General features: G+C 39.2%; 1 protein-coding gene across 1 annotated transcript; it reads right to left on the reverse strand.

The window, feature by feature from the left end:
• Positions 1-4: 4 nt before the first annotated feature.
• LOC110952007 (peptidyl-prolyl cis-trans isomerase FKBP1A-like) lies at positions 5-4,216 on the reverse strand. The gene is made up of 4 exons (XM_022195312.2): positions 4,073-4,216; positions 3,933-3,980; positions 3,200-3,312; positions 5-2,081 (listed from the first exon to the last, which is right to left on the reverse strand). Exons 1-4 carry the CDS (start codon positions 4,107-4,109, stop codon positions 1,953-1,955), a joined length of 327 nt encoding a protein of 108 aa, XP_022051004.1. The 5' UTR covers positions 4,110-4,216; the 3' UTR covers positions 5-1,952.
• Between the last annotated feature and the right edge of the window lie 8,979 nt (positions 4,217-13,195).

Here is a 13,195-nt window from a genome sequence, read left to right on the forward strand (position 1 = left end):
AACATTTGTACAGTGTACTGTTTTTAATGCATGAATGCAATACCCACAGATAACATGATTTCTAAGGGATGATACAGTGAAGAAGAAAAAAAAGTTTGCATTATGACATAACACAAGGACACTTCAGGCCGAACCAAACTAGAGATCATCTTGTGACGGGATCGCACCAGCTGTGACGCCCACCAACACACCATGACCGACAGAGAGCGTAGCTGCTGTTGTCTTCAGCTAGTGAGACAGTTAGCGTAGGAAGAACCATCACCAAGGCTGTTAGGACAGGTGTTCACACAAAACCTTACAGGTCTGTAGGTGGGATGTAAAAAAAAAGGCCACATTTGATGCTGGGTGTTGTCTGACCCTTGTGTACTTGTAATCACATTTAGTACAACGTAGTAAACGTACTAACTGTTATTACATGGGTACACGCTGATAGGTGCTGAATTGGTGTGATCCCATTCAGATGATCTAGTTTCCACCTTGTGAGATTGTGTATGTCACCATTCCAAACTGCCATCCTAGAGACACCTACTGTAGCGAGAACTATCACTTAGGCAGTTCCAAACACTTTGTCAGGTGTTTGTATGTCAGATTTTGTCCACACAATAACTGTACAAGATGCGGTCATAAAAGATTACAGGTTGTGTGGTTGTGATCAAAATGAGGATTGTTGTGGCATCGTCTTGACCAACTTTGTGCACAGGCACACATGGCTGAGTAGTCAAAGCTGTCTTTGTGTTTGTTCTCGCTAAAGTTAATGTCTCCAGGACCACATTTGTCATATCGCCAAAGATGGATAGACTCACAAGGTGAAAATTATACCAGCTCCACTGTCACAGCCAGTAATGACCCAAGAGGATAGTTTAAGGAGCACAGGTGCCAAAATCTGATCCCAATACTACAAAAGGCAACAAGTCTGAAAAAAAGGAATTAAATCACACACAGTTGTTTCCAAATATACCGAGTATTTCTTTGAGCTGTTAACTAAATGATACTATTGCAGGAATAATTGTATGCCAAAAGAAACAGAAGATTTTTACTAAAGGTGTTACATGTGCATTTTTTTACACTAAGAATCATTACCACACTACTTAAAACACTGGAATAAACACAGGTTTGCTGATAGGACTGGGGTCCAACATGTATTTAGTGCCACTGGTTTAGTTTTTCTTGATGTTCTCTTGTTTTTTTTCCCTCTTCTACTTTATTATGTGCCCTTTCTGCTGTGTAAACATTAACAGGCAAGTGCAAGAATGAAGGCAAAATAAATCCTCAACCAAAGCTGCACTGAATGACCGACTCAGTTGATGAGAAGTAGTTTTGCAAAGACCTGACTAGCTTAAAAAAAATCATATTCGTTAATCTTTTATATGATCCGACACTGCGATTAAGAACATTACATTTGCTGAACTTTTACAAGAATAATATTTTGGGAATGATTTCTTATAGAAAGCAAGATGATAAGATTGATACTGCTCATGTCTGTGATCAGTAGTACTGACTGTAAATATTATGGTATAGCTGGTGAGCTAAGCTTCCTGTGGATAAATAACTCCAACAGGCTGCTTGCCTACCTGTGTTGTCTGTGCACTTCATTTTTTTTGGATGAATTAAGCAAAAAAAAATATGGAATGCACTAATGAGACACAGAAGTGCTGGTGGGCATATTATCAATCTTCTCATCTGACTCTCAAAAGTAACCACGTACCCCAAAACATTGTATAACTCCTTTAAAGACCTGAGCCTCATCTTAGCACCAACAATATGACTGGCGTGAGCATGGTTCCCATTGTTTGTGATGCATCTAAATTAAATCAAGATATCAGAATTATTTGTCCTATGATTAATTCATATCTATCAATGCTTCTGACAGCAACTTTAATTGCATGGTTATTTGTGCTGGAGATGTGGGTGAAATGTAAACGACTGAGAAGAGCAACCTTAAATTTAAACACTCAAGCAAAACTCAGAAGTTCCACTTCAAAGACGAGAGTGGCATTTGCGGGGATGATGGGTGGGTATCCGCGGGCGCCATACGCGTAGTCCGGTGAGCAGGTCAACTTGGCCAACTCCCCGCGGCTCATCTGTGGAGGCAGTGAACTTCAAGTTACATAAAGTTAGTGAAACAGGCTAATTAATTGATGGCGGGGAAACTGAAGTGATTTACACTTCCATAAAGGTGTATTAAGTAATAATAATGGTTAATATCAACGCAGCAGAAGCTAAGAGACCCTGACGTTTACTCCCAATTAGGGATCAACTTCAGAAACACTGATCTTTCCATTTCCTGTAATGCACATTGATAGCAATCGTCACCCACTACATGCAGACTTATCACAGTCCTGCCGCATTTTGTAAATAACATAAACAGTTCACTATATATGCACCCGCCGCACCTTGTTGTAACTCATGGTGACTAACTGGCTCTGATTATTTAACAGTCCCACATACAAGAGAGAAAGACTAAAAGAAAACTCTGCACATTCATCTATCGGTTTGCTTTTGTGAATGAGGTGTTACATCTGATTAAGAGATGAACCCATGGCAGGTCAGACACCAGAGTGCAGATTTTTCTTTGTTCATCCTGCACCAAGCTGCTAGGTATTTAACACCAGCTAACCAGATATCAGGTTGATATCAAGGAAGCACAAAAGGAGTAGATAAATTAGTGAACAACCTTGTCCTTTATTTCTATCTGTGTTAACACTGAGTATAAAAGTATGGGTCTGTTCCACATTTAATTGAACTCTCTGGAAATAACAGTCCAGTGTGCAGTGCAATCACTTGTATCTAATAACAAGAATGACCTAATCTATCAAGAAAAAATATATTTAAGGTAGTTTTCCCAAATAATTCAACCCTATATGCGACCTGACAGTCAGTGCCTCAGTCACGCTTTTGTCATAGAACCCAAAAAAACTTTGAAATCCTGAACAGCTCCTTTTTTTTTTTAAGAGCTGTAACAAGTAAGTGATTAGTTCAAGCATCAACTCCTCTTTGACAGTGAAATAAATATCTTAGGGTTGTGGAGAAAGCACATTTGAAGTCGTCAACTTGAACTTCCGGTAAAACTCATGAAACGCATGTGACTCCACCCACATCACTCCACCCTACAGTACTTCATCAGTGAAGCAGGATCATGGCAGGAAATAGATCTTTGTGTGAATTCAGTGAAGGGACCCTTGAATGTCCCTCTCCTTACCCTAGCTACACCCTCATCCCAGCCACGGATCACTTGTCCTTCTCCCAGTTTGAACTCGAAGGGATCTCCCCGGTCCCTGGAGGAATCAAACTTCTTTCCATTCGTCAGCGTTCCTGTTCAAAAGCAGCCATAAAAATAGCATGTTAGCCCTCTGTGACTACATATTATAGCCAAAATACTGTGATTTGACAGTTGGTGGTGTAACATGTTAAGTACAACGCAACACTGTGAGAAAATACACTGCTTAATGCAAACAAAACTGCACTGTTTGAGCAGGGATAGTTCGACATTTTGGGGCATTCGTGTGAAGCTGCCTCGGACACCGTTAGCATGGTGTAACTTAGCACAGCGGCTAGAAATGAAAGCTAGCTTAGCTCAGGTTGGATATTTTTAGTTTCGTTTTTATACACGTACAACGGTGAATTTTACAATTATGTGTGTGAGTTGACATTTTCGATAGCTTTTAGGACGGAACCTTGCTGTCCTCCACCTCGTTTTCAGGCTCCGTGCTAAGCTAAGCTAATCGTATGCTAGCTGTATTTTCCGACCACCGTGCAGATGAATGGCACAGATTTTCTCATTCAGCTGTCGCTGTAAATACCAAATGACTTGGGGGCTCATTTAAAAATATTTCAAACAGTTGCAGTGCTGTGTGGTTTTCAGTTACAATGAACGCGAATTTTCAATTTTAAAAAAACAACCTTTGACCAATGCGAAATAAAGCGAGTCTTACCGACGTAGTGCACGGTAACTGTTTGTCCCTTCTTCGGGTAGTTGTGCCCTGGATGGTGAGAACACAGGTTAAACTGATACAATTTGAAAAGGAAATATAATACTGAATGTACGGAGTAACTGCAATAAATATATCATTACCATCCCCCGGTCGTAAGACTTCGATGTCTACTCCCATTGTTCTTTCGGCGCAGTGTTCCCTCTGTCTGCAGCTGTCTGACTGGAGCTCTGTCTCATGCAGTGGGTTGCCTCGTTCACTGAAGCCGTCACGTCTCACGTGGTTTGGAGGGTTTGTCAGACTGAATTCAATGCATGTCCGTATGGGGATGGCTAGTGTGACGTCATGGACCACTTCCGTGTCCAAGCCGCGGCGCACCGAATGAAAACACAATGGCAGTAGCGAAAGAACCGGTCACCTTTTTCACTGTGACATCTTATTTTGCGGATTTTCCGAAGTCGGTAAAGCGAGGTCTTAACTCTTACAACTCAAACAGAGTTGTAAGAGTTAGTGTGCTGGCAGGTGGTTTTAAAGGGAAAGTGCAGGCGTCAATGAAAAGGAAAACGTACAGTGTTGAGGTGAGTAGCTAAGTAGTGTAAGCTAACAAACACAGGATGTCAGAAATAAAGCTAGCTTCATCATCTGTGTGAGGTTAAATGTCGTTTACTTGGCTTTGTTAGAGTTCTTATGTTAGATTTGAAAAGTATACTCTAAAGATTCCCAGCAGCACACTCAAGCGCTAACTTCTGCCTGGAGCACATGGCTAATTTGCATATGTAAATAACTACGCATCTCTTTACACTAATCATGAATCCATAACAGTTAAAATAATCTTAGCCAAACATTTTTAGCAAGTCAGTCCAAGTATTGGACTCAATTAAATCCAAGTCACATAGACCCATATCCTAGTCAAGTCGAGTATTTTGGGCAGATTGGTCAAGCAAGTCCAAGTCCCCAAAACTGGGACAAGTCTCCCTCGGCAGACTTTATTCTTATAAATTAAAAGTATGAACTTATTATCAGAGACTTTAATCTCGACCACTTTTAGTTTCTTTTGTAATGTGGCCCAAACACTCCTCATAACACAAAAAGATAACATGATTCAAGCGGCTAATACTAGCTAGCGCACGTTAGCTCCCGGCGCTAAATGTATTTTCTAAGATTAGAAATCCGACTTACCTTATCAGTGTCAGCCATCTTCTCTTCTCCTTTTCGTCCAGAGGAAAGTGGTTGAAACATATTGTTTTATTTACATCATTTCTATTGTTGCAACACGGGACACAACACAGCACCATTATATCGTTGGTTTGGTAGGACACGGAAGTGACGTTTTTGGACACGATGACGTAGTTACTAGCCATCCCCATAGGACTACATGTACAGTAGCACAGCAGTGAGATGGAGGATGAATGTAGTTTGGTGTCTAAAGGTAATTGTTTTTATTAGCTTCACTCAGGGGCGCAGTAGTGAAGTTGTCTGACTAAACCAGAGGCCTAGAAGCCCCACAGAGGTGCCCTATGAAACAAGTTTGACCAGGCTTTGTGTAAGCTGGCTCAGAAAACCTAAAACTCTAGTCAGAGTAAATGGGTATTACAACTACTTCCTTTGTTAACCAGATTTTCTTCATACAATGCAAAGAATAGTTAAATCAGGATAGTTTAAAAGGATAGTTTTCATCAGGCTTTGTGTGCTCTCAGTAATAGGAAGTGTTTGATGCACTGTGTTACTCCTGCTCAACATGACTGTGTTGAATAGCCTGGTAAAATGGAGGACTATAAGAAACAAAAATGATTTTAGAAAAATCAGAAATATTACTTCAAATAATTTAAAGAATGCTCGTTAGTGAAACAGGCTAATTAACCAATGCAGGGAAACTCAAGCAATTTACACTTCCATAGAGGTGTATTCAAAAACAGCAATTGTCCATTTCAATGCAGCAGAATCTAAGAGATTCTGACGTTCAGTCCCAAATAAGGATCATCTCCAGAAACACTGCTCTTTCCAATTCCTGTAATGCACATTGATAGCAATCGTTGACCGCTATTTGCAGACTTACAGTGCCTATCATAAGTATTCACCCCCTTTGATGTTTTACCCTTTTATTTCTTTCATAAATCAATCATGGTCAGTAAAATTTGTCTTTCTTAACACAAAAATTTATTGGAAAAAACTCTTTAATGTCAAAGTGAAAACAGATTTCTATAAAGTAATGTTAATGAAAGAAAATTATATAAATGAAAATAATTGTTTGCATAATTATTCACCCCCTTCAAGTCAGTATTTAGTAGATGCACCTTTGGCTGCAATCACAGCAGTGAGTCTGTGTGGATAGGTCTCAATCAGTCTTGCACATCTGCCCACTGCAATTTTACAAAACTGCTCAAGCTCTGGTTGCGCGGGTATCGGGCATGAACAGCCCTTTTCAAGTCCAGCCACAAATTCTCTATAGGATTGAGGTCTGGGCTTTGACTCGGCCACTCCAGAACATTTACCTGGTTCTTTTTTAACCATTCCTGTGTAGCTTTTGCAGTATGTTTTGGATCATGGTCTTGCTGGAAAATAAATCTTCTCCCAAGACGTAGTTCTCTTGCAGACTGAAAAAGATTGTCCCCCAGGATTTCAGTGTATTTTGCAGCATTCATTCTGCCCTCTATCTTTACAAGCCTTCCAGGTCCAGTTGCTGAGAAACATCCCCACAGCATGATGCTGCCACCACCATGCTTCACAGTGGGGATGGTGTGTTTTTGGTGATGTGCAGTGTTTGGTTTCCGCCAAACATGACGTCTTGTCTGATGGCCAAAAAGCTCAATTTTGGTCTCATCAGACCAAAGAATCTTCTTCCACTTGACCATGGAGTCTTCCACGTGCTTTTTGGCAAACTCTAGTCGAGATCTAATATGACTTTTCTTCAACAGTGGCTTTCTCATTGCCACTCTCCCATAAAGCTTTGACCGGTGAAGAACCCGGGCAGCAGTTGCTACATGCACAGTCTCTCCCATCTCAGCAGCTGAAGCTTGTAACTCCTTCAGAGTAGTTGTAGGGGTCTTGGTGGCTTCTCTCACTAGTCTCCTACTTGCACGGTCACTCAGTTTACGAGGGCGGCCTGATCTAGGCAGATTCACACAAGTGCCATATTCCTTCCATTTCTTGATAATTGATTTCACTGAACTCCGGGGGATGTTCAGTGATTTGGAAATTTTTTTGTAACCATCCCCTGAATTGTACTTCTCAATCACCCTTTCCCTGAGTTGCTTAGAGTGTTCTTCTGTCTTCACGGTGTAATGGTAGCCAGCAATACTGATCAACCGCTCTCTGGACCCTTCAGACACAGGTGTTTTACAACTCAATCACTTGAAACACACCCACACCACTCAGGTGATCTTCATTTCACTAATTGTGAGACTATTGGCAACAATTTGATGGACCTCTGTTGAATTAGACCATTAAATTAAAAAGGGGGTGAATAATTATGCAAATAATTATTTTTATTTATATAATTTTTTTTCATTAACATTACTTTATGGAAATCTGTTTTCACTTTGACATTAAAGAGTTTTTTCCAATAATTTTTTTTGTTAAAAAAGCTAAATTTTATTGAACATGATTGATTTATGAAAGAAATAAAAGGGTAAAACATCAAAGGGGGTGAATACTTATGATAGGCACTGTATCACAACCATGCTTTGTAAATCACTTTAGGTTCCTACCTGCTTCATTTCCACTGACAAATTCTAGCTTGGATGTCCTCATCAAAGAATTTCTCATTCTCAGACATGCTGCAGTTAGGCTGTACTGGAACATAATTAGAATGAATATGCCTTCAAATGAAACAAAATGCCTACATTGTAATAAATTAGTTGTTGCACAGAAGGACTGAAAAGCAACAGAGCAACATTTGATGTTGTACAGTACAACCGTCCCCTTAAGCGCAACATAAACAGTTCACTATATATGTACCTACTGTGGCCTGGTGAGACTCGTGGTGAATATTTGCTCTGACAATTATCAGTTCCATCTGTCCTGCTCAAAATGAGCATGTTGAACAGGCTGGTAAAATGGGGGACTATGAGGAACATAAAAAATGATTTTGGAAAAGTACAACAACATTACTACAAATGATTAAAGTAAAGAATGGCAGTAGAAAATTATTTCATTAACTGTGTAAGATAATATATTTATTTTAGCACTCACTGCATTCTCAGTGCAGCTGCTTATTTCCATCACGACAGCTGCACATTAGACCTCTCAAATTTCAAACTCCATACATTTAAAGACAGTATTCAAGAAGTGCAGTTAGGTTAGGATATATGGAACTCACTTTAGTTTTTGGCCAAATCAAAGTTAATAAATGCTAATGATTAAATATTCTCTGTGATGCATACTAGAGATGGGATTTATGGCTCTTTGAAGGGAGCCGGATCTTGAGGAGCCTTTCCTTTCAAAGAGCCGTTCAAAAGACTGGCTTGTTGTTATATTCATTTATTTTTCTAGAAGTCAACCAGAGGTTACTGTTTTTATCAAGGGAACAACCACTGGTATATAAGATACAATATGGATCAGAATAATTCAAACTTACATTCCACCAATATATTCTCTATTGAGTTTTATTTATATTTTTTCTATACATATATACATTTAAAACCTTTTTTAAAATATTTTTGCTATTTTGTTAAGATGTTCTTGTGTGACGTAAGTTGTTTTTGTCATTGTTTATATATATATATATATATATATATATATATATATATATATATATATACATATACATATACTTTTTTTAATGGTAGAGTATGTTGATTCTTTAATAATCTATACAATTTGATGTGTAAATAAGCTATTTAACTGGGTGAAATTCTGCATAATTTATGCACAGTCAGTATAAGTTGGTATGTATGACTTTAAACAAGTTCTTTTTAATTTTTTGTGCATGGTAATTGCTGTAACAGAAGTGTTGACTAAAGTAGCATCAATCAAACCAACACTTATTTTCAGCATTAGTACATCTTTATTTAATAATCAACATGCAAAAGGTAGAAAATGTTGGTTAGTATTTCCTGAATCCTAAATATACATTTTACAATTGATTCTGTTATCATTTGAAATCCCCAGAGTGTGAGGTTACTATTTTAGAAAACCAGGAAACAATCAAATGTTCACATCTGAGAGGTTTTATTGTTCTTGCAGCTGCTGATGTGATGAATAGCACTGAATTAGTAAAGCAAGTGGTAAAGAGTGTATGCAGAAGTGATGCCATGATGTCTCTCTCTCTCTCTTTAAGCACTAATGGTCAGTGTTGCTTTTTTTAGGAGGCATTCCCCAAATGAAAAAAAAAATAAAAAAATTCCAAGAGGTAAATTTTATTGGGCCTTGCTCGTTGATTTTAAAATATGGAGGAAATAATCATGAACAATGCATCCTGCGCATTTGGTAGCAAGTGGCGCTGGGATTTACCACTGAAAAATATTAAAAGAGTGGCAGAAGCTACACAAGAACAGCTTGTTCCCCACTGCCATCACTTTAACAAACAGCTGAGCCATTCCTCCACACCTGTAGAGTATACATTACTTTTTGAACTAAGAACAGCATTCTCTGCTTTTTGCACTGTATCATCATCTCGCAATTATCATTATATTCCTTTCTAGCTTGAAATATCTGTATATATTTTGTTATGTATATATATATATATATATATATATATATATATTACTACTATTTTTGCCCTTTTTTTTTTCTGTAGTTTCTTTTCCTCTTTCCTTAGGGCGACATCAACAGCTGAAACCAAATTCCTTGAATGTTGTGTACGTACTTGTCCTTTAAAGATGAGTCAGTTCTGGATGTGAGAATAAAGTTTATTGGGCATTCCTAAAAGGATCAGCATCATCATTTAAGTGGCCTTCCTCTGGTGACACCTGCTGGTGCTGCAAGCATAGACATATATAAAGAGTAGACGCCGCATCGACCGCTACTGCCTATTGGGGCTGACGAGCGGTGGGGCCGCCATCTTGGTCCAGTCACCCGCTCCACTCAGCGCTGTTTGACAGCGCATTTAATCCATTTTAACTCTGAATATTAAACTGATTTTCAGCGTTTTTTATTTTTATTTTTTTTGCTGCAAACGTCATACATGTAGCTATGATACAGGACAAGTGGTTCGGCATATTTTAATATTCATAGCGGGAATAATAGATAATAATAATAGGTAATAGAATATTCTGATATTAAGCTCGACTGTAGACTGGTATTTTGCAAACACTTCGCACGAGACTGCACGGCGCCCGCACCGAGAAGCCGAGCTCCGGGAAACAAGACAAGAGTGGCGCTGTGAGGGAACCGCCACTCCAGAACCCCCTCCCTCACCCAGGACAATGCACGCTGGTAGGACAATGCGGGGGGGGGGGGAGTTAAATCTGCTTATTTCGTCATAAGCGGACCCAAATCAAAATCGGACGTTTGAACTGGCATTTTCACAAAATGTGGTGTAGCAAGGCAGGGAGGAAACAGACAGTTTTCAAATTCAAACCTCATAATGAGCTACTGCAACACACTACTGGAAGAACACTTTCACAAAGTGAGGTTTGTCTAATATGTCCCCTTTAAAGTGCAGGAGAACAATGCATTTCTGGCACTTCCATCTGGACACACCCTTGCCAGTTACCATCCCTGCTTGTCACAGTAAAGGTGCAAATGCCCACAGATGTTGTACCGCACATCTAGCTGTGGTTGTGAGGATCTTGGGCTATAACGTTTCTTCTTAGATGGCTCGTATGTTGAGGAAGAGGTTGATGGTTGGCCAGCTTTGGATGCTGGTTTGTTGACTTGCTCAAACTGTGCGTGACTACTAGTTGAAACCTCCTTGTCATAATACCAGCTACATTGAAGCATGACTTGTGGTGCCAGTAGTCCTCTGAGGCTGGGAAGGCGAAAACACCCATTAAAAGGTAGTATTGCAAGGAAATCTTCAGTCTGTTCAGAAACAGTCTTGATTATATCCCCCAATTCCTGGGTAGAGCACAGACTGGTATTGTGAGCAATATGTGCAATCGTCTTGTCCGTTAAGAGTGTTTTGAAGTTCTGAAATGCTGCCTTTACAGCATCAGGGGCTCAGCTTGGATCAGGAACCTTGAATGCTTCAGTATCCTCATACTTCCAGATTCTTCTGCCTTTGTTTTGGTTTTGGAACTAGGGTCAGGACTGTCCTCTACTTCTAGCAAGGAAATCGTTTGAGGACATTTTTCCTTCTTCCCCTCTTCTCATGGTTTGGTAAATGTGCTCATTGAAGCAACTCCTTCTGATCCACAGAGTCAAAAGAAGAGTCTCCATTCTCTTAGGCTTGTCTGGGCGGATAATCAGCATCCTTTACACAGTCGGATTTTCTTTTATAAAGGCCAGAAAAGTGCGTGGCCTAGCACTATGAAATGGTGAAATACCATACTTACATAAATATTTATTGATTAAATAGCATTATATCAACAGTAATGGTGTTTCTATTTCACAAAAATTGTGAATGGGTTTTTATTCCACATTTTTTAAAAATGTAATCAATGTAAATGTAACCATCACTTTTACTACAAAAGGACAATTGAACCATTCAGTCAAGCATGTTTTTAGACAACTTCCAAAGTTGTTTCATCACATATAATGATATTGTATCAAAATGTATCATATGAACATCAACTAATGGTAAGAAGTCTTATACACACGTGGACAAAATTGTTGGTACCCCTCAGTTAAAGAAGGAAAAACCCACAATTCTCACTGAAATCACTTGAAACTCACAAAAGTAACAATAAATAAAAATTTATTGAAAATTAAATAATCAAAATCAGCCATCACTTTTGAATTGTTGATTAACATAATTATTTAAAAAAACAAACTAATGAAATAGGGCTGGACAAAAATGATGGTACCCATAACTTAATATTTTGTTGCACAACCTTTTGAGGCAATCACTGCAATTAAACGATTTCTGTATTTGTCAATGAGCGTTCTGCAGCTGTCAACAGGTATTTTGGCCCACTCCTCATGAGCAAACAGCTCCAGTTGTCTCAGGTGTGATGGGTGTCTTCTCCAAATGGCATGTTTCAGCTCCTTCCACATATGTTCAATGGGATTCAGATCTGGGCTCATAGAAGGCCACTTTAGAATAGTCCAACGCTTTTCTCTCAGCCATTCTTGGGTGTTTTTGGCTGTGTGTTTTGGATCGTTGTCCTGTTGGAAGACCCATGACCTGCGACTGAGACCAAGCTTTCTGACACTAGGCAGCACATTTCTCTCCAGAATGCCTTGATAGTCTTCAGATTTCATCGTACCTTGCACACTTTCAAGACACCCTGTGCCAGATGCAGCAAAGCAGCCCCAAAACATTACTGAGCCTCCTCCATGTTTCACCGTAGGGACAGTGTTCTTTTCTTTGTATGCTTGGTTTTTGAGTCTATGAACATAGAGTTGATGTGCCTTACCAAAAAGCTCCAGTTTGGTCTCATCTGTCCAAAGGACATTCTCCCAGAAGCTTTGTGGCTTGTCAACATGCATTTTTGCAAATTCCAGTCTGGCTTTTTTATGAGTTTTTTTCAGCAGTGGTGTCCTCCTTGGTCGTCTCCCATGAAGTCCACTTTGGCTCAAACAACGACGAATGGTGCGATCTGACACTGATGTACCTTGGCCTTGGAGTTCACCTTTAATTTCTTTGGAGGTTGCTCTGGGCTCTTTGGATACAATTCGAACGATCCGTCTCTTCAGTTTGTCATCAATTTTCCTCTTGCGGCCACGTCCAGGGAGGTTGGCTACTGTCCCGTGGGTCTTGAACTTCTGAATAATATGAGCCACTGTTGTCACAGGAACTTCAAGCTGTTTAGAGATGGTCTTATAGCCTTTACCTTTAAGATGTTTGTCTATAATTTTTTTTCGGATGTCCTGGGACAATTCTCTCCTTCGCTTTCTGTTGTCCATGTTCAGTGTGGTACACACCTTTTCACCAAACAGCAGGGTGACTACTTGTCTCCCTTTAAATAGGCAGACTGACTGATTATGAGTTTGGAAACACCTGTGATGTCGATTAAATGACACACCTGAGTTAATCATGTCACTCTGGTCAAATAGTTTTCAATCTTTTATAGAGGTACCATCATTTTTGTCCAGGCCTGTTTCATTAGTTTGTTTTTTTAAATAATTATGTTAATCAACAATTCAAAAGTAATGGCTGTTTTTGATTATTTAATTTTCAATAATTTTTTACTTATTGTTACTTTTGTGAGTTTCAAGTGATT

The sequence above is a fragment of the Acanthochromis polyacanthus genome, chromosome 9 (assembly GCF_021347895.1).
Source record: "Acanthochromis polyacanthus isolate Apoly-LR-REF ecotype Palm Island chromosome 9, KAUST_Apoly_ChrSc, whole genome shotgun sequence".
NCBI lineage: Eukaryota > Metazoa > Chordata > Actinopteri > Pomacentridae > Acanthochromis > Acanthochromis polyacanthus.

Bases quoted from the DNA above. Each gene is read 5' to 3' on its own strand.
- LOC110952007 (XM_022195312.2), bottom strand. From the start codon at position 4,109: ATGGGAGTAGACATCGAAGTCTTACGACCGGGGGATG. The intron at 3,981-4,072 runs GTAATGATATAT...CTCACCATCCAG, and splicing joins AGTCTTACGACCGGGGGATG to GGCACAACTACCCGAAGAAG. The intron at 3,313-3,932 runs GTAAGACTCGCT...GCTTTTGAACAG, and splicing joins AGTTACCGTGCACTACGTCG to GAACGCTGACGAATGGAAAG.